The 24,868-nt window shown below is 41.8% G+C and overlaps 1 protein-coding gene across 1 annotated transcript in view; it reads left to right on the top strand.

Moving 5' to 3' along the window:
* Positions 1-24,868, top strand: part of efna3b (ephrin-A3b) — a 114,454-nt gene that overhangs the window by 85,756 nt on the left and 3,830 nt on the right. The window contains exons 2-4 of the mRNA XM_072680727.1: positions 15,023-15,309; positions 16,120-16,185; positions 19,486-19,563. Of these exons, the coding sequence (XP_072536828.1) occupies positions 15,023-15,309; positions 16,120-16,185; positions 19,486-19,563 (431 nt within the window). The remainder of the gene's footprint in view (positions 1-15,022; positions 15,310-16,119; positions 16,186-19,485; positions 19,564-24,868) is intronic.

The following is a 24,868-nucleotide window of genomic DNA, read 5'->3' as shown; positions in this document are numbered from 1 at the left end:
AAGATAAAACAATATGAAAACATAATTGCTGCTTTTTTCCTTTTATATAAATTTTCTTTTTAAGATACATTCATTATGCCAGAAAACTAAATATTAAATAATAAATAAAATAATAAATAAAATAAAATAATTAAATAATATAAATTAAATATATTCATTTTCTTTAAAAAAGTAGCAACAGTCTTAATACACATTTACTTTTAATACCTAAGATTTTTTTTTTAATTAAATACTTAAATACAACCAAACACTACTACTCTAAACTCTAAGTATCCTGATGTACTTTCATGTACATGTATGTTCATGTACATTCATGTGCCGTTTGATTTCCAACATAAGTTTTATCACAGCAGTTGGAGGAGCTAGCAGTGGCCTCATTAATATTCCCCCTGCCCGCCTCTTCAGGCATTTGGAAATGGTTTCTTTTCAGGTGCCACGCTCTGATTCTTGGCATTTAAATAAGTCATGCATGTGATGTCTCATCTAACGCTGGGAAACAAACACCACGAATATCACCATGGGGTAGCAGCCCTAACACACTCAGTAACTTCATCTCCTCAGTACGGCTCCTATCAAAGGTGATGGCTGGCAGTACAATTCTTTTTGCTATTAAGTAAAATATAAATATTTCCATACATCAGTACACAAAGGTTATTTACAGTCTGACCTTAAACAACCTGGATACCTGGATAGTTCCAATTATCTTATAACTTATGAGAAATCAATACCCTTCTGTTCATATGGTAGCTTACAGTGGTTTCACAACACCTAAATTTGTTGTGGTTAAATATGTATATATTTTACTGAAGTACCTAAATATCTTTATTCAAGTACATTAATACTTTTACTTAAGTAAGTAGATTACCTAAGGCACCTGAGTATTTTCATTTTTCAAAAACCTTAATACTTAATACTCCTAAATACTTTAATTTCAGTACCTAAAGGCTTTCACTCAGGTAATCAGGTACCTAAACACTTCAGCGTAACTATTTAGATACTCCAAGCCAATCATTTACACTCTTTACCCAGGATATATTCATACTTTTACTAAAGAACCCACCTATGTACTTTAATTAAGTACTTAAATATGTAAGTACTTCAGTTGAACTTTTTAATTACATTAAGTTTAGTATTTACATACTTCACCTAATCAATATGTTTATTATATTATATCTGCTTTAAATCAAGCACCTAAATATTTATATTCATGTTCCTAAATAATTTAAGTACTCTAAACAGTACATATATACTTTTACTGAAGAACCCAAGTACTCTAGCTGAGTAAATACTTCAGCTGAACATTTAAATTACTCTAAGCCAAGTGTTCACAAGTACCTCCACCCTTTTAGTCAGGTACCTAACTTCAGCTCACCTTTTTAAATACTCTAAGTGCAGTATTTAAATACTTAAAAATATTCAAAAACTCAAGCACCTAAATATTTTTCATTCAAATACCTAAACACTCATCCTCCAGTTTCTAAATACCTTAGCTTAAGAACCTAAAGACTTTCCCTCAGATACTGAGGCACCTGAATACTTCAGCACAACTATTTAAGCACTCAGATCCAAGTATTTTACGCACCTCTCTCAGTACATGTAAACTTTTAGTAAAGTACCTAAATACTCAAACTTAAGTGCCTACACTTTAAGTGAAATATGGGAATAGTTCTAAGCCAAGTATTTACTTATTTTACATATATACTTTTACTCAAGCACCTAAAGACCTTAAGTATCCTACTGTATTTAAATACAGTCTCTCTAATTTAAATATAAGCACAGACTTTATCGAAATACTTCTACTCAAGTAGCTAAATAGTATTTGTTAATTAAGCATCTACATTATTATTTATATATATATTATATATGAATACATGTTCAATTACTAATTTTACATCATTTTAATTACTTTTTATTTAAAGATTAAATTATGAATGAATTATATATATATATTGTTAAACTACCTACCTACTGTTGGCAGATTCTTTCCATGCAATATTGTTGTGTTTCATCCATGATGTGGATGATTTGGGACGCTTCCCTGCTGTGAGTGATATTGCCTGAGGCAGTGGACTTAGTCTGGTAAACAAGTATTTTGAGGGTGTGTGTGTGTGTGTGTGTGTATGTATGTGTATATATATATATATATATATATATATATATATATATATATATATATATATATATATATATATATATATCTTGTGAGCTAGTCTGAAGAACAGAGCTCGGTTCCTCCAGGTTTCTCCTGGACGCTCCCCAGTCCAGCCAGCACAGCTCACCTGATTTACCATCATTAAGCCCTGATTTACCACCAAACCAGGTGTTGATCTGAGGAGAACTCTAAATAATGCTAGACTCCATGAGGAGAACTTTGGAGATGTTCTAATGATGAACACAGTGATGGAGAACCAACACCACTTTCTGTAGGAGTGTTATTATTAGTGTTGATTCTAATAGCAGTGATTTTCTGAGGAGATTCAGGCGGTCAAAGTCATGCGTTTCTGCATCCACTCTTTTCAGGGCAGCAGTAACTGGGCGGGGGCCGTAACCGTGTTGTTGACCAACAGATTATTGAACCGCCCCACAAAACACGGCCAGTGTCTGGATAGCTTTTCCAGCCCGTCCAACCTGACATTTTGATCCTTTTGTTACCCTTTAATGCTGAAGTTGTAAATGTCAGTAAGCACATTTGTGATGCAGATATAATAAACTAAAGCTGGGGGTGGGGTCGGGGGGGGGGGGGGGGGTTGCACTGAAAGTGACTGGGAGAGAGAGAGAGAGAGTTTAGCGCAGTTGAGAAGACTACTGTTCACCATTACACCATTAGCACCATGCTGTTCACCACTGAACAGCCAATAGCGAGGCTTCAGAGGAGAGACGGAGAAGATGGAGATGGTTCTCTGTCTCTCTCTCTCTCTCACACACACACACACACACACACACACACACACACACACACACACACACACACACAAACAAGTGAGCAAGCATCAGCAGTGATGAGGGGTTGGCCTTGAGAATTGCAGCTAGCACCTCTCCTTACAGGCATATTGATTCCTGAACAGATTTAAAGCCAGAGCCACACACACACACACACACACACACACACACACACACACACACACACACAGACAGGGCTATGATTCACTCACTACCTTCTACCTTGACTATTGTCCACAAAACTGAAGAAGTAGTGGGACAAGAAGTAAGATAAGTCAGCCATAACATTAAAACCACTGACGGCTGAAGGAAATGACATTGATAACCTGGTTCCAGTGGTTTTTGTCAAGGGTGTGTGTGTGTGTCTGGGGGGGGGGGGGGGGGGGTCTACATATTAGGCAGCAGGTGAACAGTCAGGTCTTAGGGACCAGAGGCCAGAAAATTGGCCAAACTGTGACTGTTCTACACAGCGGGCAGGTGACAACACAATGTCACGCAGATGGTTTTAATGTTATGGCTGATTATTATGATTATTATATTATGTAGGAGGCCCAGTCTACATAGCATAACATACCCCCCCAGCAGTAAGGACCCTATTAGTACTGTCCTGCTGGCACTGTTGGTGTTTTTGTCTCTGGTGCAGAACATCTCCAGAACAGCAGGCAGGTGGTCAGTGCAGTGGTCAGTACCTACAATAAGTGCTCCTAGGATGGGCTATCGGTGAACCAGCGACAGGGTCATGGGCACCCAAGAGTCAATGAAGCTCATGGAGGCCCCGCCTCACAACTGACAGGACTTTAAAGCATCTACTGCTAAGGTTAGTCTTGTGGATTCCGGGTGTCTACACACTGTGCAGGGGGAGTGTTCAGATTGGATTCTTTGGGACTTTTGATATGATTCAGTGCATTATATCATCTTAAATTCCTTTATGATTCAATTTTATTTATCTTCTGGAAATGATTCAGAACATCATGACATCTCAAATTCCAGGTTCCATTTTATTCTTCTGGAAAGGATTCAGTGCATCACAACATCCGAACTAAAATGTTTCAGGGCATCTTGACATCTCTAATCTTAAAATTCATTTGATTAATCTGCAAATGATTCAGTTGATCAGGACATCTCAAACTTGTAAAATCTATTTGATTCATCACTAGTTGATTCAGTGCATCTTGACGTCTCAAATTTCAAACCTCCATTTGATTCTTCACAAAATGACTCCTAAAAACGTTCACCACAATTCGATTTGATTCATCAGCAAATGATTCAGTGCATCATTACATCTCAAATTCTAAATTCTATTTGATTCATCAGCAAATGATTCAGTTAATCACTACATTTCAATTCCAAATTCGAATTAATTTATTTACGCAGGAAATGATTTAGTGCATCATTAGATCTCCAATTCCAAACTCCATTTGCTTGGAGTCTGCAGGAAATGATTCAGTGCATCACGCCATCTTAAATAGCCCATTTATAATTGGGTCATCAGCAAATGATTCAGTGCATCATAACATCTCATATCCATAAATTCCATTTGATTCTTCAAGAAATGATTCAGTGCATCACAACATCTCAAATTCCTCTAGGATGTGATTTGATTCTTTAGGAAGTGATTCAGTTCCCTGAAGAGCTTTGGGGTGAAAAACACACCACAGTCTAAGGGAGTCCTATTTGAATCGCGGGCTGGAATCATCAGTATTCATTACCGCGGAGCCTCCTATAGCCCTGAGTGAATTAGGAGGGAAAATGATCACACACTTCTCTGCAGCTTACACACACCACCTCACAATACCATACTCATTTCAGCGGTGTGTGTGTGTGTGTGTGTGTGTGTGTGTGTGTGTGTGTGTGTGTGTGAGACTGCAGAACACTTACTTAATCATCACCACACCCTCGCCATATTCTGTGATGAACTTGCAGGTGTGTTTGCAGGTGTATACACACATTTTATATATATATATATAGTGTGTGTGTGTGTATGTATGTGTGTGTGTTACCAGGGCAGATGCTCTGCTGTAATTAAAGGCAGGGTGGAGGTTAATTAAGAAGAGAGTGGGAATGAGGACAGTGAAGGGAGAGTGGGGAGAGCATGTTTGCCCGTAATGCTGACTGCTGATTCAGCCCAATCCCTCCCTCCCTCTCTCTCTCTATTCCCTAATGTCTCTTTCTCTATGCACAGCATGTGTACTCTGATATATCATCTATACTATCTATTGCTCTTCCTCTCATCTCTCCTATATAATACCCCCACCACCACCACCACCCTTTTGAGTTTCCGAGTGCTATATCTGCATTATCAAGGTGCTTACTGGCATTTAAAGGGTTAAACATTTACGAAATTTGCTTAAACGAGGGAATTCCGGCTTTTAACTAAAATGGGATTCTTTAGGATGCGATTCAGTGCAATACCACATCTCCTATTCCACCACAATTCTCTCTGGGGGCTTTCCGGCTTTAAACTAAAATTTGATTCTTTTGGATTTATTCAGCGCTTTTCAGGTTCTGAGTGTTGCGGTCTGCCTTACAAACGTGCTTCCCGGCATTTAAAGGGTTAAAGGCATTTTGATTCTTTTGGGATATGATTCAGTCCATCACAAAAGCTTACATTCCTTCACAGTTCGATTTTATTTGATTCTAAATGAAGTGATTCAGCGCATCACCAAATCTTAATTCCATCATGATTCAATGTGATTCGATTCTTTTGGAAATGACATCTCAAGTTCCACCACAGTTCCATTCGACTTTATTATTTAGGAAAAGATTTCAGTTCCCTGAACAGCTTCCAGAAATATTTGATTTAATTTGATTCTTTAGGAAGTGATTCACTCCATCACCACATCTTAAATTCCACCATCGTTCAATTTAATTCGATTCTTCAGAAAATGAATCGGTGCATCACAACATTTAAAAAGGAAGTGAGGCAATCCATCACAATATCTTACATGCCATTATGACTCAATCTGATTAGATTCTTTAGGAAATGATTCACTGCAACAACTTCTTAAATTACAGCATGATTTGACCGCATTTGATTCTTCAGAAAAATGATTCAGCTTCCTAAAGAGTATTCAATTGAATATATGTCAGTACATACCACTGGGAACCTCCCATCCACCCCTGATGAAGACATTCTGACTGCTGGCCTAGTCACCCATGTTGCTACGAACACAGACGTGATATTTAGCCATCATGGCGGGCATGGCGGACAGGAGCCTGGCCTCGGGTTAAGCACAGGTATAGTTTTTTCCACTTTCAAGCTGCATCAGCAGAAGGCCTTTCTGTCTTCAAACTGGAAAGTCTTGCTGTAGGGACGAGTGCAGTGCGGCTTGCTTAGGACAGACGTGGTGATGGGTTGAATTTTTGTGTTGGATGGAGTGACCCTTTAAAATTGGTCAAATTGTACCCACTGGTCAGTTCACACACTAAAGATAAATATAATAAATAACTGGTGTAAAATAAGTATAATAAAAGAAAGGAAGGTGTATGCAACAATAGATACTTTAAGAGAAAGGTTGTGAGCTTGCAATTATTCTGTTTAGCCAGACCTCAATTCAGATTGGATTCTTTGGAACTTTAATGAATCAAGAAATCTTCTTTATGATATGATTCAGTGCATCATAACATCTAAACTTCCATCACAGTTTGCTTTCATTCTGCAGGAAATGATTCAGAGCATCATTACAGACATCTCAATTTTTTTTTAATCTACTGGATCCATCACTAAATGATTCAGTGCATCTTGACATCTCAATTTTCAAACTTCCATTTGATTCTTCAAGAAATGACTCGGTGCATCACAAAACCTGAAAACTTCAGCACAATTCCATTTGATTTGATTCATCAGCAAATGATTCAGTGCATCATTACATGTCACATTCTAAGTTCTATTTGATTCATCAGCAAATGATTCAGTTCAAATGTACATCTCAAATTTTAAGTTCTATTTGATTCATCAGCAAATGATTCAGTTCAAATGTACATCTCAAATTTTAAGTTCTATTTGATTCATCAGCAAGTGATTCAGTGCATCTTGACAGCTCAAATTTCAAACTTCCATTTGATTCTTCAGGAAATGACTCCTGAAAACGTTCACCACAATTCGATTTGATTCATCAGCAAATGATTCTGTGCATCACAACGTCAAAAAACTTATATTTAATTAATTATTGTTTTATTAATTATTTAATATTCAACATTTGAAACATCTTTAAAAATGTTTAATTATCTAAATTATAATAATATATGTATTTATTAATAAATACTGTATTTCTTTCTCTTAACAGTGATTCTCTCTCTCTCTCTCTCTCTGGTTGTACTCTGGTGACACTGATCTACTCTGCTTTGATCTTGCTCTTACCTGCCATTCCAGAGTCCCTTGCTGCTCAACTCAGCAGCTTGTATCCCACATCCCTACGCCCCTATACACACACACACACACACACACACACACACACACACACACACACACATAGTACAGCATGTTGACTCTATAATAAATTCATACACATGCAGAACTCAACTTAGGGAATCAAATGATGTCAGTTATGGCAGAGAGAAAAACGTGTAGTAGAATATTAAGTACATGTGAGCGTGTGTGTGTGAGCGTGTGTGTGTGTGTGTGTGTGTGTGTGTGTCTAGCATACTTCGATGATAACCACTGTATGATGAATGAAAATCTCCCATTGTGCTGTACTCCTATGTGTCTCATCGCTGCCATCTCTTTACTACCCTCTAGTGGATGCGAACGGAACAGCATCAGCACTTTCACTCTCTCTCTTTCATTCTCTCTCTCTCTCTTTGTCTCAATTTGCTCATTATCTTGCTTTCAGCTGTCCCCGGTAGTTTGCCGAATGTCTGAATATTGTGAAAAAAGACAAAAAAGCTGAAAAAACCCACAATTTTAAAACAAATGGAGGCAATCAAACACATTGTGTGGAAAGACAATACACTCTTCAGAATGAAACTCTACATCACCACAGACTAACGCACTACACCACTCGCTGGATCTGGAGACAATGACTGTATGCAAAAAGTCAGCTTCAGTGTGGGATAGCTTTTACAGGCCCGGCCTATCTGGATAAGAAGTGGGTGCGTACAGTACTGTCAAACACCACGTCATTATCACGAGAAAGCTGCTGGGCCCAGCGGTTCTGAGCACGGAGCACAGTAACTGTTCCAGGGGGTTTTTCACACGGACACGGTTCAGCACAGAACGCTTACAAACCGGGCTGGGCCTCGGTGGGTTTAATGGCTTAGGGATCTGCTGATTGGCGCCATATTATTCGTGTCACTTTGTGCCACAAGATCCTGGGTCTTTATATTTCCATATAAACCACCGTACCAGTGCAGAACAGTTCGGTGCGGCCTTAGTAACAATTTGGCTCTGCAATGCAGAAGAGGCCATTGTGTTTACAAAATATTACCCATAAATGATGCAGGAAAACAAGTTCTTACCATCAGTTTACATGAACGTAACAAGTCCTGTTGTTCTAAGGACAGTCTGTGTTTTCGAATGCTGTGAAAAATAAGTGCTGTCCAACAATTTAAACGATTAATCGCGATTAATCGGATAAGTTCTGTAAAGTTTACTGTAAGAAATCGGATTTGTCTGATTTGCAAAGGCTTCACCACAAAGAAGGACTTTTTGCCTTACAATAACCCTCATTTATTTGTAGGACTGTCAAAAGATTCAAATGTATAATCACGATTAATCGCATTACTTTGTGTAGGTAACTGTGATTAATCACTTTTTTATTTGCATACATTTGACCATAAAAAAATCTGTCCATTTAAGAAAAGTGCTTTAAGTCAGAAGGGATTTACTTAATCCCAATTAGTCGTCTTACTTTTAGTAGTTTGTTGCAACTAATCGCATGTATTTGCTCAAATCAGTCCATTATTAAAAAGCAGGGCTGTGCTAGTTAGACAAAATAAGCTTCATCTGAATGGATTTATTACAGGGCTATCCAACCATGAAAATATTATGATATTATATATAATATGCTTATATAATATCTGATTATATATAATCTTATTATAATAAGGTTATTATTATAATCTTACTTTGGGTAGTTTCTGGGAATTAATCGCCCATCAAAAAATTTCCATTAACAAAAAAACAGTGCATTTAGTTAAATCTATAGTTAGAGTGGACAAAATTAACCTCATCAGAATATATTTACATTACGGCTATCAATATCTTAAAATATTAAATTGTAATTAATGGCTTTACTGTACTTAGTTAGATGTGATGAATCAAATTTGTTTTCGCAAACTGTATATATATATATATATATATATATATAATTTTGTTTATTAATTAAAAAGTGTCATTTACATAGAGCTGTGTGAGTGGACAACATAACCCTAATCAGACTTGTTTATGATATGTTATTGCTGCCAGATGATTAAAGTGATTAATTGCAATTAGTTGTGTTTATTTGCCTGAATTTGGTCGTAAAAAGGCTTTCTTCCATTTTAAAAAGCAGTGTATTTAGTCAGAGCTCTGTGATTGGACAAAATAACCCTCATTAGAATGTACTGTTTAATAGGTCTGTCAGATAATTCAAGCACTTAGTCGCGACTAATCGCATTACTTTACGTAGCCGACTGTGATTAATCGCATTTATTCCCTCATATTTCACTAGCAAATTAGTCGGGTTGGAATTAGTGTGTGTGTGTGTGTATGTGTGTGTGAGTTTGTTTAATGAAGGACGTGTGACATTGAATCACATGGACTTTAGTTTTGTTTTAAAAGCAATAAACAAACAAACAAACAAACAAACAAACCATCCAAAGCCCATCAGTGTGAGCCTAATGGGGCGGTAGAGGCTATTAGAGCTGAACGTAATGAGTGAGTGACATCAGTAGAAGAAAGAGAGAGAGAGAGAGAGAGAGAGAGAAATGTATAAAGGCAGCGTTTTTGATCTTCATTTAATAATTGAATAATAATCTCCCATGAGAAGTGACCTAGAATTAGAGCAAGAGAGAGAGCGAGAGCGAGAGAGAGAGAGAATCTATGAGATTGATACGGACACCTTTGTACTGTCATCTGCTGGCCACTTTTTGTTATTACACCATCCTCATCATCAACTCATTCACACACACACACACACACACACACACACACACAGCTTCATACGTGTGAACCGCCACGCTCCGTTCTGGTTCAGACAGGAAGAGGAAAGGGAAGAAATGAAGGTATTGATGTTTGGCTCCATCCTCCAGTCCTGTCATCCCTCGCTCCTATGGGGGGGCTATTGGGGGGATTGCTGGGTTTGACAGTGATGAACGACTGTGGAGGAGGAAACAACGGAGGCTGCACTCCATTTCCACTCTGGAGGCTGTGACACACCACCAGGCCTGAGTGGGAATTTCGGGATTTACAGTTGTGAGTGAATGGCAAGACTTAACGCCGAACACGCAGGAACACAAACTAAGCAACTCTACCGCAACCACCTTGCAGCACTGTAGCAACCACCTGGGATACCACAGCAACCATTACAACAGGATTTTTGCCAATGTAATAAAGCTCTTGTCCAACCACATTACAGTTCCAAGCATTTTGTGATACCATAGCAACCATTTAGCAATGCCATAGCAATGTCCTGGGAACGCAACACAATCACAACAATCTAGCAACCACTTAGCAATACCGTAGCAACCACTAAGGAACCCCACAGCAACCATCTAACAATATACACCCATTCAGCACCTTTTAGCAACACCATCACAACCACCTGAGATACTGTAGCAACCATTCAGCAACCATTCAGCAACACCATAGCAACTCTACCGCAACCAACTTGCAGCACTGTAGCAACCACCTGGGATACCACCGCAACTACCTAGCAACACCCTAGCAACCATTACAACAGGATTTTTACCAATGTTATAAAGCTGTTGTCCAACCACATTACAGTTACAACCATTTTGTGACACCATAGCAACCATTTAGCAATGCCATAGCAACACCCTGGGATTGCAATACCCTGGGATTGCAACACAATCACAACAATCTAGCAACTACTTAGCAATACCCACCCAGAACCTTTTAGAAACACTGTCACAACCACCTGAGATACCATAGCAACCGTCCAGCAACCATTCAGCACCATCATGGCAACGCCACAGCAACTGCAACACTGTAAAAAAACACCCGGGATACCACAGCAACCAGCTAGCAACCACCTGGGTTACCACAGCAACCACCTAGCAACCATTAAGACAGTGTTTTTTTTGCTAATGCTGTAAAAATCCTGTCCAGCCACATTACAGTTACATTGGTGGGCATTTCAGTCGATGAAATATAAAAACAGGAGTTTTTTTAAGACTTTCTTTAAAGCACAAAAACAGAACAACAGCTCAGCATCACAGTTCCACTATGCTTCATTTAGCGACGCAGGGCGTTAAGAGGACGCTCTCGCTGCTCTATTTGCATTTTAAATGGGTGCTGCTGCGTAGGCAAGTGTGTTTATGTGTGGATGCGTGAAGTCGTAGGCCGGCTGGATGCTAACAGATTGTATGTCTAGCATACTGAGACGCCGTTTCTCAGAAGACAGTTTGTTCCAGGGCTTCGTTTCCGGGCAATGTGAGCCCTCGCATCAGAACCGTTTGGAATGGAATCAGGGTCGAGACAAGAGCCCTTGTGAAGCGATGTCGCTATTAGGGGATCAATGCAGTTGGAAGTGGCCGGAATTTGGATTGATTCCGTGATTCAGTTAATGAAACTGCACACCCTCAGGCTCCAGAGTGTGTGTGTGTGTGTGGCCATATTAAGTTAGTTGGCTTTAAGGGGCTGCAACCGAAGCCTTGGCCACCAGGGGGCCCTGTGAGCATGATTGCGACTGATTGTAGATGATTACGTTGATCGCTGCAGATCGCTGCCCACTAACCTGTCCCACATTTCTGAGAGATGGACAGCGTTCCAACTCTAGTTCGGTCTGATCGTGTGATTCCGGCTCGTACAGCTTTTTGATTGGACGTATGGTTTCCATACAGCAGCTCATTCTTTTTGTCCATAGGAAAGAATAGGGTGCAAAGGTTTGAGCACCCTTATATTGCAATAAAACAAATACACTAGTAACACCCAACCGAACACCACAGCAACCACCTGAAATACCATACAATCCATGTAGCAACAATATCCACCCATCTAGTAGCCTTTTATCAACCACTCTGGGACACCATAGCAGAACCCCTCACCATCGCATTAGCAATCACATAGCAACATCCTAGCAACCATTGCGGAACTCCACAGCAACCACCTGAAATACCATACCAAATCCATGTAGAAACAATGTACGCCCCTCTAGCAACCACCTGGGATGCCATAGCAACCACCCAGCAACCAACTTTACAACACCATAGCACTATAGCACACCATTAAGGAACACCATAGCAACCATCTAACAACAATCTACACCCATCCAGCAGCTTTTAGTAAAGAGCATCACAACCACATGGGATACCATAGCAACCACCCAGCAACCATTTTGCGACACTGCAGCAAACGCCATACAACACCACAGCAGCGCCGTAACCATTTAGCAACATTATAGCAACCACCTGGGATACCAATACCAATCACTTAGCAATACCATAGCAACCACCCAGCGGCGCAACACTGTAGTAACCACCTGGGCTACCATAGCATCCACCCAGCAACCATTTTGCGACACCGCAGCAAACGCCTTACAACACCATAGCAGCCCCGTAACCATTTAGCAACACTGTAGCAACCACCTGGGATACCAATACCAATCACTTAGCAATACCATAGCAACCACCTTGCAACACTGTAGCATCCACCTGGAATACCAACACCAATCACTTAGCAACACTACAGCAACCACCTTGCAACACTGTAGCAGCCACCTGGGATACCATAATACCAATCACTTCGCAACACTACAGCAACCACCTTGCAACACCGTAGCAATCACCTGGGAGACCAATACCAATCACTGAGCAATACCATAGCAGCCACCTTGCAACACTGTAGCAACCACCTGGAATACCAACACCAATCACTTAGCAACACTACAGCAACCACCTTGCAACACTGTAGCAGCCACCTGGGATACCATAATACCAATCACTTCGCAACACTACAGCAACCACCTTGCAACACCGTAGCAATCACCTGGGAGACCAATACCAATCACTGAGCAATACCATAGCAACCACCTTGCAACACTGTAGCAACCACCTGGGCTACCATAGCAACCACCCAGCAACCATTTTGCGACACCGCAGCAAACGCCTTACAACACCACAGCAGCCCCGTAACCATTTAGCAACACCATAGCAGCCACCTGGGATACCAATACCAATCACTTAGCAATGCCATAGCAACCTAGCAACCTAGCAACACTAGAGCCAAATACAGACTATTCTGCCATACATCGTCCTGCATGTATCACTCCACCTAGGTCAGGCCTAGTCTGGACCTCAGGCATCAGGCAGTGAATTCATAACGGATTCACTGCACAGATGAAGCTTCTGCGAGGGAGCTTTTAGACACACTGAACTCTGCAGACCGTCACACACCGTTCCAGCTCAAGAGCGATTCACACCGAACTGCTCTGATTGCCTTTGTTTACATCTTAAGCATTTAATTATGCAGGAGTCTTTCAGCACTACCAGAATTCTCCCTTAATACAATTAGTAGGGGAACTGTAATAAAGTACACCTAGGGCCCTAAACACGGCGGAGTGTGTGTGTGTGTGTGTGTGTGTGTGTGTGTGTGTGTGTGTGTGTTATTGCATTATTTCTTGGCAGAGCAGGGCTCACACGCTTTAATTTTGTTCAGTATTGAACGTTAACACTGGCGAACTCTTAATTGCATTACTGTATATCAATAGTTCAGCAGAGTTCTGTTGTAATGGCGGGGTTCTGCGCCGCACTGCTAGCACGGAATCGGAAACGAGGGGGGGGGGGAGAAAGAACAAAACAAAACAAAAAAACGTCCGCAAAGATTTGGCAGCCTTGGAGATTTGGAGCTCAGCTTTTGCCAGCAAGGTGGTTTCTGTGCTTCTGCTCTCTGAGTCAGCAGATAAGCCGAGCCAAGCCGGAGTACACTGTGTACGCGTGTGATAGTAAATTCAGCTGTGATCTTTTCATGGTCCGGTGGTCTAATTAACCCCCCCCCCTCTCTCTCACTTAAGGGAGGGTTGATCGATACTGAAGTATCAATATGTCTGATCCTAACGTTTCCTTTAGAGAGTCAATCTTTACCTAAGAGTATTGATACGGAGTGTTTCAGCACGTGTTTCCAATGAGGTGGGAGGTGTTATTGATAAACCTGCTCCCACTATCTTGAGACCTCCACCACACCCATTCCTTTAGGCCGGGCTTTACAGTACATTTACTGTAGTAATTGTAATATGCAAATGTAATTTTTATGCATATGTAATTAGTAGTAATAAGAACCATAAGAACCACCTGAAAATACCACTCATCTAGCAACCGGTCACACCATATCAACCCCCTAGCAACCCCATAATAACCATTAAGCAATACCACAACAACCACCTGAAATACCTCTCATTTAACAACTGTTGAGTCACACTGTATCAAACAACTCACATCACCATAAGAACCACCTGAAAATACGACCCATCTAGCAACTGGTTACACCATATCAACCACCTAGCAACACCATAGCAACCATGACCACCTGAGGTACCACTCCTCTAGCAACTGTTTAGTCCCACCATTCCACCACCTAGCACCTATAATGTAGATTTTGGAGGCGTAAATATATATTAAGTCAAGACTGTGATGTAACAGTTTTGGGGTTTTGGAATCGTCTCGTTTTCCAGCTCAGTTTTGGTTCTGCTGGACGTTCTTTTAAAGGAGGAATGGCAGTGTTTGGGGTTCAGGGTTTATGGTGGTGGTTTTTAGCACACCACATTACAGTGTTTTTGCATGTGACCTCAGTCACAACCAATCAAAATCCACATGTTCATCAGTTTATGCATATTAATCACCGATGTTCTGCCAGTTTGAAACTTACCCATTCTCTCTCTCTCTCTCTCTCTCTCTCTCTCTCTCTCTCTCTCTCCCTTTTGTCTAGTCTGCGGAGGGAGGGCTACACCCTGCAGGTGAACGTGAACGACTACCTGGACATCTACTGTCCGCACTACAACACCAGCCAGAGGGGCGTGGCCGAGCAGTACGTGCTCTACATGGTCAGTTACCGCGGCTACCGCACCTGCGACCCACAGCTGGGCTTCAAGCGCTGGGAGTGCAACCGACCCCACGCCCCACACGCGCCAATCAAATTCTCTGAGAAATTCCAGCGCTACAGCGCCTTCTCGCTGGGCTACGAGTTCCACGTGGGACACGAGTACTACTACATCTGTAAGTGCGGACACGGCACCACACGGTAGCGTGACGGGGTGGCTGACTAGTCAGCTGGGCCTTCTTTAAAGAACCTTCTAGAACATGGTTCTAGGGTTTTTCTGGTACGCAGTAAAGCGCTGCCACTACAACCTGAGGATCACTGGCTGAACCCCAGGTCTTGCTGCCCGCTGCTATCAGCAGCCAGAGCCTGAGAGGGCACAGTAGGCCATGCTCTCTCAGGTAGGTAGATGGCCTACATCACGCCCTACATCACCTCAGTGTGACGCTGGCCAGCATGAGCGTCTGCTAGCCACTTTCCTCAGAGCGCACTGGTCACCCAGTGACTTGATGTCGGAGGAGGCATGCGCCAGTCCTCACCCTCCCAGTGTCGGGAGCCTTATTTGTGATGGGTGGAGAGCACTAATAAGTGGGTTTGGGTAATTGGGGAGGAACACTGGGTAAAGAAGATGACAACCATTTGAATGCTTGCCATGGCCGAATGGTTCTTCTTTGAGATGTGAGTCCTCTTGTACAGGGTTCCTGTACATAGAACACTGTGACAAATGGTTCCGTACAGCACCGCAAGGCTTCAATTTGCCAGAAAGTGGAAGTGCAGGGCAGGAGTGGATGGTCAGTGTAGAAGAGCAATATCAAACAGCCTGGAGACAAAGTGGCCACTGCAGTCTCAGATCCATCGGTCAAACAATAAGACCTGATTAGATTAATGCTCTTCCATCTCTTCCAGCTGTTAGGCAGAACAGCGTATTGTGATGGTAACTACTGCTTGTTGTGACGTGTCATTGACTGATTGGTGCTTATCTGTTTTAGCCACTCCCACTCATCACCATGGCCGAAGCTGCCTGAGACTGAGAGTGTACGTCTGCTGCTCAACAGGTACCAATCTACATCTAATCCTTTATCTCTTTTTCCGGACATCCATCCATCCTTCCAGCCATCGATCGATCCTCCAATCTATCGAGCAATCCCTCCTTCCACCCCTCCTCCAGTCATCAGTCCTTTCTTTCTTCCACCTGTATCCATCCATTCATCAATCAATCCATCAATCTGTCTGTCCTACTACCCATACTCCTGTCCATCACCCAAGCATCACTTGAACATTCATCAGTTATCCACCCACCTATCCATCCATCCATCAATCAATTTTTGCACCCTTCTTTCACCCAACACTCCACCCACTCTTCTACTTCAGCTCCAGCTGCAGGTCTTCTTGGAGACATCCAAATGTTTGTGGACACCCCTTCCAATGAATGCATTCAGCTACTTCAGAAGAGATAGAATAGGACTTCCTGGAGAAGTTAAACGTGAACCTATTGGCACCATGCAGCCTAATGCCAGGCGTGGACTGGGAGGTGTGTGTGTGGGGGGGGGGGGTATAAAGCCCTTCTGTATTGAGCTGTGGAAGAAATGTGTTCTCTGGAATGATGGATGGTCCTCTATCCAGTACGCTTATGATGTGGTGGGGTGGTGGTGATCTACCAACATCCAGACCTCACGAACGCTCTTGTCGCTGAGTGCAATCAAATCCTCACAGCAATGCTCCTGCGGAATCTAGGAGAATGCCTTCATCCCTGGACTGTAGAGACAGTTACTCCAACAAAAACAGGAGAAGCTCTTTAATAATACCCCTGATTGCAGAAGAAACAATGAATGAGCAGGTGTCCCAATACTTTTGTCCATATATATATATATATACATAGATAGATAGATAGATAGATAGACACATATGTATTTATATACAGTATGTATAGTTAGTCATCCATCTATCCATCAGTTGACCAGTCAACTGGCCAATTTTCTCTTCAGAGAGAGAGCGAGAGAGAGAGCAAGAGAGAGAGAGAGAGAGAGAGAGAGAGGTGGTCTCGTCTCTAGCTGGCCCATTCCTGCAGCAATGAGCTGGCAATAATACGGAGCACTATTTTTACATAACACACACACACACAGGCTGGCCACACAGACAGCTCACTTTTCTCTCACTGTCTGTGTCAGTGTTGGTTGCAGTGTGTGTGTGTGTGTGTGTGTGTGTGTGTGTGTGTGTGGCCAGGAGACTGCTGTGAATTTCTTGCAATAACTTTCTCCCCACTGTCAGATTTCATTTTACACACTGATCACACAGCCAGCCACCCCCAGTCCTCAGGACTGATATATTGTTCGGTCTACAATATCAGCCGATATATTGAGGTTCTAGCTAATCTAACTAAAGTCTATCCAGCTAAAATGTTCCACTGTATAGAGCCTGGTTTAGTTACAGCCATTGTCTGTTCACTCATCATACAGCTGAAGAGCAGCAGTTCATATAGAAGAGGTATACCCTCTCAGCACCGGTGGTATTGTGGTGGGGCTATAGACACACACACACACACACACACAACCACACAAATAACAGTGTGGACTAGACAAAGTGAAGCCAAAAAGTCTCTTTCGCCCTCTGGTGGCTGGCTGGGGTACAACTTTTACCCTGCCCATTCCCAAAATGACCCAGCCAGTATATCATTTTGGGCCAGTTCTGCTAATTCTGCAAGCCTGGAAACAGCAAGGCGTATTGTGCTCCCTTAGGCTCCGGCTGCTGATGGCAAGCAGTATGACCCAGTAGGCTCACAAGGGGGCGCAACCGTTGGCCCAAGTGTTGGCCCAATCTTTAGGACTTTCCAGGTTCGGGCCTCGTTCTCAGTCAACCACCCCCCAATATACTAATATAATTTATTATCTATATTATATATATATATATATATTATATAGTAGTCAATTAACCTCAGCTGAATGGACAAAAGTATTGGGACACCTGCTCATTCATCGTTTCTTCAAAAATGAAGGTTTTTTAAAAAAGCTTATCCTGCTATTTTTGGGGTAACTGTCTGGGCAAGAAGGCTTTCTACTAGATTTTGGAGAAGAGGCATTGCTGTGAGGATTTGACTGCATTCAGCGCCCAAGAGCGTTAGTGAGGTCAGGATGTTGGATAATAATCACCACCCCACCTCATCACCCCCAACTCCCCCCAAAAGTACCGGACTGCTCCACAGCTCAATGCTGGGTGTGTGTGTGTGTGTGTGTGTGGATTTGCACATCTGTGTCAACAATGGGTGCAACTTAACACAGCTGAATGCATTGATTAGAAAGGGGTGTCCACAAACTTTTGACCCTAGACTGTATCTACTGGTGTACTGTCTATTAGCGTTATAGGACGTGCACTCTACCCCTACCTCTCTCTATCTCTCTCCCCCTCCCGTCCCTGTCTCTCCTCTCCCAGTGCTGTCTCCTTGTGTGAAGTCTAACAGGCACACTGTTGTTATTTTAACCCTTCTGCCTCCTCCCTCTCCTCCCACCTCTCCTCCTCTGTGTGTCAGTGCTCATGTGCATCCCCCTGCCCCTCCCCTCCCCATGTGGGAGCGCGAGTGTGTGTGTGTGTGTGTGTTAGTTATCTTAACCCCTGCTCCCGCTCTGTGCGTCTCTGGGTTGTGGTGTCTGGACGGCTCTGCTCTGGTTGCTCACTGGAGCTTGAACGCATGAGTTCAGATCAGCGCACGGCTGCATGGAGGAGGCCTCTTCAGAGGAATCTGGGGGATTGAGAGGTTTAAAAATAGCCCAACAATGTATTGCACCTACTCAATGAGCACATGCTTAATTGTAATTGTGGTTGTAATTATAATTAATTATACAATTCCAATATCGACGCAGCAGCGCCACCTTCAGGTCAATGCATGACAATACAGCGATCCTGCTAGTTACTGTTGCAGGACGGGACTCGTTAAGAACTCACTGCCTGATTCCCGAGACGACGTATGGCAAAACAGTCCTTATGTTGCTATGGTGTTGCTAGGTGGTTGCTAGGGTATCCCAGATGGTTGCTACTGTGTTGCAGGATGGTTGCTATGATGTTGCTCACAGTACGCTGGCAAAGACGTAACCCAACCAAACCAAGCTAGGCCTAAAAGCAGTGGTTCGGGCAAAGCAAAAGTTTGGGCACCCCTGTCCATCACCAGTCGCCTAGAAATCCAACCCAAGGTCTCCAGAGTTCGCTCTCCCAGTTCCAGCTCCACAGGTGTGGTCCGTACTTGCAAAGGGGAATTCCCATCACTACCATGCTAGCCAAAGGGCCAGCCTAGCTACCTCTAAGTGTGTGTGTGTGTGTGTGTGTGTGTGTGTGTGTGTTCTGATTTCCCTCTCTGGTCTTTCCAGCAGCTGATGCAGATGATGAGCCACAGCCCACAGAGCCAGACTACACTCTAAGGCCTAACATCAAAATTGATGACCTCGGTGAGTTATTACACACACACACACACACACGCGAGTTATTGCTCACGCACACACCAGCTTCCAGTAAAGGGTTGAACTGGAGGTTTAATATGTCATAATTAAAACCTGCAGGAAAGTCTCTGCGGTGAACTTCTTTAATGCGGTCGTTCGCACTCTCGCACGCTATCGCTCGACTGAATTTCCAAAAGTATAGTATGGGGTCACACACTGGTTCACATACTGGGAGGTACTGGTTAATAATGGCTGTGATGTAAACAAAGGCACTCTGAAGGGGGCTGGTGTGAACTTACCTGAAACCAGACGTCTAAAAAGCTGAATGCCTCTTAAAGCTACATCACAGATTTCCACTTTCTGGCATAGCCTTGGTTTTTGAGGGAGCAGATATGTAAAGAACGTCCGGTCTGTTATGCAACCATAATAATAATATAAATAATAATAATAAATAAAGTTAAATATGGTTTTTATTAAAAGTGCTGGGAATGTCTCCCAGCACTTTTAATAAATTATTCTTAATGGCTTAAGAATAATTGGAAATTAATATGCATACATATGTATGAGTTCCCAGCGGAACTCCCGTGGTGGCTCAGGGGTTAGAGCGCTGGGTTGTGGGTTCATTACCTGGGTTCACTAAGCTGCCACTGTTGGGCCGTTAAATAAGGCCTTCAACCCTCAGGCCTTCGAAGTAAGGCCTGGTGGTACGAGTGGATCAGACACAGCAGTGACTAGCATCATGCTAAGTGATAGGGGGGGGGGGGGGCATCCTACCCGCCTAGAGAGCATGAGGTGCTCTCTGAGACTCCTGTCCTCTGGGGATCGAACCGAGGAGCTCCAGAAGATCATGACTTTTACGGGGGCAGTGGTGGCTCAGTGGTTAGAGCTCTGGGCTACTGTTGGGCCCCACCAATGGGGAAAGTGGTCACGTAGCATTTGCATACGCCCGCGAACAACACTGCGGGCATCACTGTAAGTCACCGGTCAACCCGCTCCACTACTGAGGGCTCTTAGCAGCCTCATCATGTAGCGACAACAGCAGGCTAAAGAGTGGAGAAGGGCAACCGGCAGCTCAGCTTAAACAAAGTGTGAACAGGGACGCTATAGTTAGCCTAGCGTTGATGAGCATCATGGCGCCAGGGCCAGCATTAGCTCTGATTAGCTCTGACAGTGCTAGCCCTCTTGTGCCCCCCCCTTATCCCTCAGCCTGACAGGAAGTCATGTTCGCCTCCGTCACAGCGAGTCAACTCAAGGACAAGGAAGTGTGGGCTACTGGCACTAGAGAACTCCAGTGACTGTTGCTAGCAGGCTAATCGTGCACAGAGTCTGTGTTGACGAGAAAGAGCGATCGCTGGTTGCGGCTTGCCGTGGTTCGCTTCTGTGCTGAGAACAATACACCAATCCAAAGTGGACCACACCTGGTCAGTGGTGGTCTTATAGGGGGTCAATTACATTGGCTGACATGCTGTCCGGGCGGATAAATTGCTCATCAACAGAAGACTTTCCAAGAGAGTTGTTCGTAGGGTTGCTAGAAAGGCAAATCAGGACCTTCAGGATGGACCAGACTCTGGAGTGGTGGTGCACTGTTCAAATATTGATCATGAAGGAGTCATCAAATCATGAAGGAGTCACCTGAAGAAACCCTTTCCTCCATCCTCACCACTAAAAAAAACTCAGCATCAGAACTTTTTGAAGGAACATCTAAACAAGCCTGGTGCATTTTGGAAAGAGGCCCTGTGGACTGATGAAGCTCTGCTAGTTTGGACCATGTCTTCAGCTGAGGATAACGATTAGGGAGAGGGCGGGGAGAAGTTCCCGTGGTGTCTGCTCTGTGGTTTCAAGGTAGAGCTGGAATTTATAGGTCATCAGATTAGGGATTAGGGAGACTTCGGGCATGTTCCTCAACCCAAATGGAGTTATTTCATGAGCATTAGCAAGGTATGTAGATTTCCATGAAAAGAACACCTCTTCAACTGTTCAACTGTGTTGCAGCTAGTGGCACTGGGAACATCTCACTGGTAGAAGGACGAATGGATTCAATTAAACACCAGCAAATTCCGGAAGCAAACAAACAAAACATCTCACCATCTCTACAAAATAGCTGAAGAAGAGAAGGCTTCTACAGCAGGATAAACACACCTCAAAACCCACTATAGACTACCTCAAGAAGATTAAGCTGAAGGTTTCACCATGGCCCTCACAGTCCCAAGACCTAAACATCATCAAACATCTGTAGGTAGACCTCAAAAGAGCAGTGCAGCAGGACGACCCAAGAATCTAGAGGTCTTTTGCTGGAAGAATGAGTGAAATTCCACTAAACAAGCTACAAAAAGTTGAATACTTGACAAAGTTACTAGGTCTTGGCTATGCAAGGTACCCAAAGTTTTGCTTCAGGCCCTTATTTCTTTGTTTGTTATTTTAAAGCTTTTGATTAAAGTAAATTTTGCTTCAAATATTGACGTTTGGAAATCAGTGCGTTTCCGATAAAATGGCCGGTGAGTGTAGGTGGGTAAGTGGACCTAATAATAAACTGGACATTGATCAGTTTACATGAAACGTAGCCCTAAAAACATCCCGACTGAGTCTTTAATGAAAATAAGAGATAAATAGCTGTCGATCGTAAGTGTGTGTTGGGTTACGAAGGGATGTACTTGAGTCGTTTTGGGGTCGGACCCGCTGAACGATTTCCGATCCATGAAACTGGACCTCTTGCTCTCCCTCTAATACTGATTGGGGTATCAGCTTTCAAAGAGGCTGGAGAGGAAAGGACAGCAACCACGAGAGGGCAAAGGCCTCTCATAACAACACTGCTCAACACTGCCCAGATACAGGAAGCTCACCGGCACTGATGAACAACACTGGTGAAGCTTAAAGAGATGATTCTGCCCAGAGTGAAACCTACGCAAAAGTAGCCGATCAACCAAGATATGTTTGGCTTTTGAAGTTATATAATATAATAGCATGTGATCTTGAGATTACTGAGTTAGCTTGGGGCTAACTTTATTTTTGTCAGTCGGAATCTAGAGAAAATAAGTCATTTTGATTAAATCTTTATAAATAATTTGATTTGTTAAATAATGTAAAAAATATAAGTTTGATAAAGAAAACTTTCAGTTGAGAAAATAAGCAATTAATTAAAACAAATTATTGTTAACAACATGCACTATTTTAACAAAATAAGTTTAAATGTTTTTATTTCAATTTAATCATTTAAAATAATCAGAAAATAAGTCATAATTTTTTTTAAAAAGTACATAAAATTATTTTGTTAAAATATAAAGTTGACATAAAATAGTTTGTAAACTATTTGTAATATATAATTAAGTAAACAAGTATTTTAATCATTCAAGGTTGGGGCAAAAAAGTTATTTTGTATTTAGTAAATATTTAAGTTATTATTTAAATAAAATCAGACTTATTTATAAATAAATTAAATTCTAACATTATTGACATTATTTTAAATATTAACATTATTCAGAGTTAATACATTAAAAGTCTTTCATCAATATTTCAACATAATATTGGTATCCTTTTTGTACATGAATGGTATTTCATACGCGAGTGTTTTATTTTATAAATTCACACAAATAAAATTGTTATGCTCACACAATATTTTTTTGGCAAAGATTTGCTAAAGAGAAGTTTGTCAAACTGTTAGTTGTTACATGTTAGCTATATTAGCCTTGTAACACTTCAGACGATAAATATCTGACACCACTAGAGGACCTACATGAGCCTGGAACAGATGTAAGTCTTTTGTTTCTGGTAAAACCACCTCTAAACATAACAGCAAGGTCTACAGGTACAGGTGTTACCAGCTGTAGATCTATATTAATAGTGTTTGTGCTACAAAACCATAATAAACAGCTTCAGTCTGTTGCTTTGCATTACAAAGATTAAAATCATGAGACATTATTGTAACAAAATAATTGAAAACTTCAATTAAATAAATTTTATACATTTTTTTACAAATATCAAAATTGTATAATTATTTTCAGCAAAACTTTAAAGAAAGTAAGTGCTTTTTTATAAAAATTGTAAATTGAATTGTAACTAAATTTGAATAAAAAAAAGGACTTAATAATGAAATACTTTATAACCTGGGAAAATATGTTCATCCACTTTTTCAGCTGAATATGTAAAAAGAAAAAGTTACTACATGAGAAATCAGATAAAATCAGTTTAAATCTTAAGAAAATAACATTTTAAAAATTGTTTTATTATTTTGAAAAACTAAGGCACTGCTTTCCCCACAAAATAAGTCTGAATCTGAGAAATAAGATTGAAAATTGAACATTTTGAGAAAATAATTCACTGTTTTGACAAAAGTCTGAATATTAGGAAAAATCAATATTTTATTTTAAAATCTCAACCAGTTTGGAAGAAGCTGGAAACTATATACAGTTGATTTCTGGTTAAAAACAACCCCCATCCAGAACAGCACGGTCTGTTACAGGTGTTGCAAGTTGCAGCTGCGGGTTTTGTTACAACCCAAACAAACACTGAACCGGTCTCAGCCTGATGTTTGGCCTTATATAACGAAAGGTTACAAGATTCAACTTCCGTCTTTGGTCTCAGGTTTGTTGTTTAGTCATCTCGGTGCCGTTACTCATCGTTATTGGGAATGCACACACATGCATGCATCACAGCTCCATTATCAAAACACTGTGCATGTGATCAATGTGAGAGATAGTAAGCGCACTGAAGTCTGAGCTGACTCATGTGGTATTTTGAAAGCAGACTGTTGACACGTAGCAGTTCTGCTTGCGTAGCTGACGGGTCTGGCATTTCCCTGTGGCCCGAGGCAACCTACAGTCATTTACGGTAATAACTCAGAACTCCAATAATAAATCACGTATGTTTTTCCCAGCTTTGTGTCGCTTCGGAAGCGAAAGCGATTGACTCCGAATTCTGTCAAGTTGCAACAACTCAAGACACATCCTTTGTTGACAAACCCTACCTAGGAACTAAATTAGTCAATCTCCTTACACTCATTAGTCCTGCCCTTCATTTGAAATCTAGAATTTCCCCCTGTGCAAAAGTTTGGGGACTCCTTAAAGTCAAGACGTCTCTATAACACCGCCTTAGTTTGAAATCACAGCTAACAGCAGCTACAGATCTTCCAGTTCCTGTGGTTGGAATCTGTTCCCACTTCCCTGATGAAGGCCTCAAGTTCTGAGATACTGTTAGAACGTCTCGCTGCAAAGCTTATTCAAGGCCTATCCACAATGTTTCTATGTTCCCGGTCAGGGGACTGCAAGGGTCATTCCCAAACCCCAAAATTTGGGTGTCTTCAGGTCATCCAGGATGGTTT

This window comes from Salminus brasiliensis, chromosome 5 (genome assembly GCF_030463535.1).
Source record: "Salminus brasiliensis chromosome 5, fSalBra1.hap2, whole genome shotgun sequence".
Taxonomy (NCBI): Eukaryota; Metazoa; Chordata; class Actinopteri; order Characiformes; family Bryconidae; genus Salminus; species Salminus brasiliensis.
Note: the sequence above shows the minus strand (reverse complement) of the source record. Positions and strands in the feature narration are given on the sequence as shown.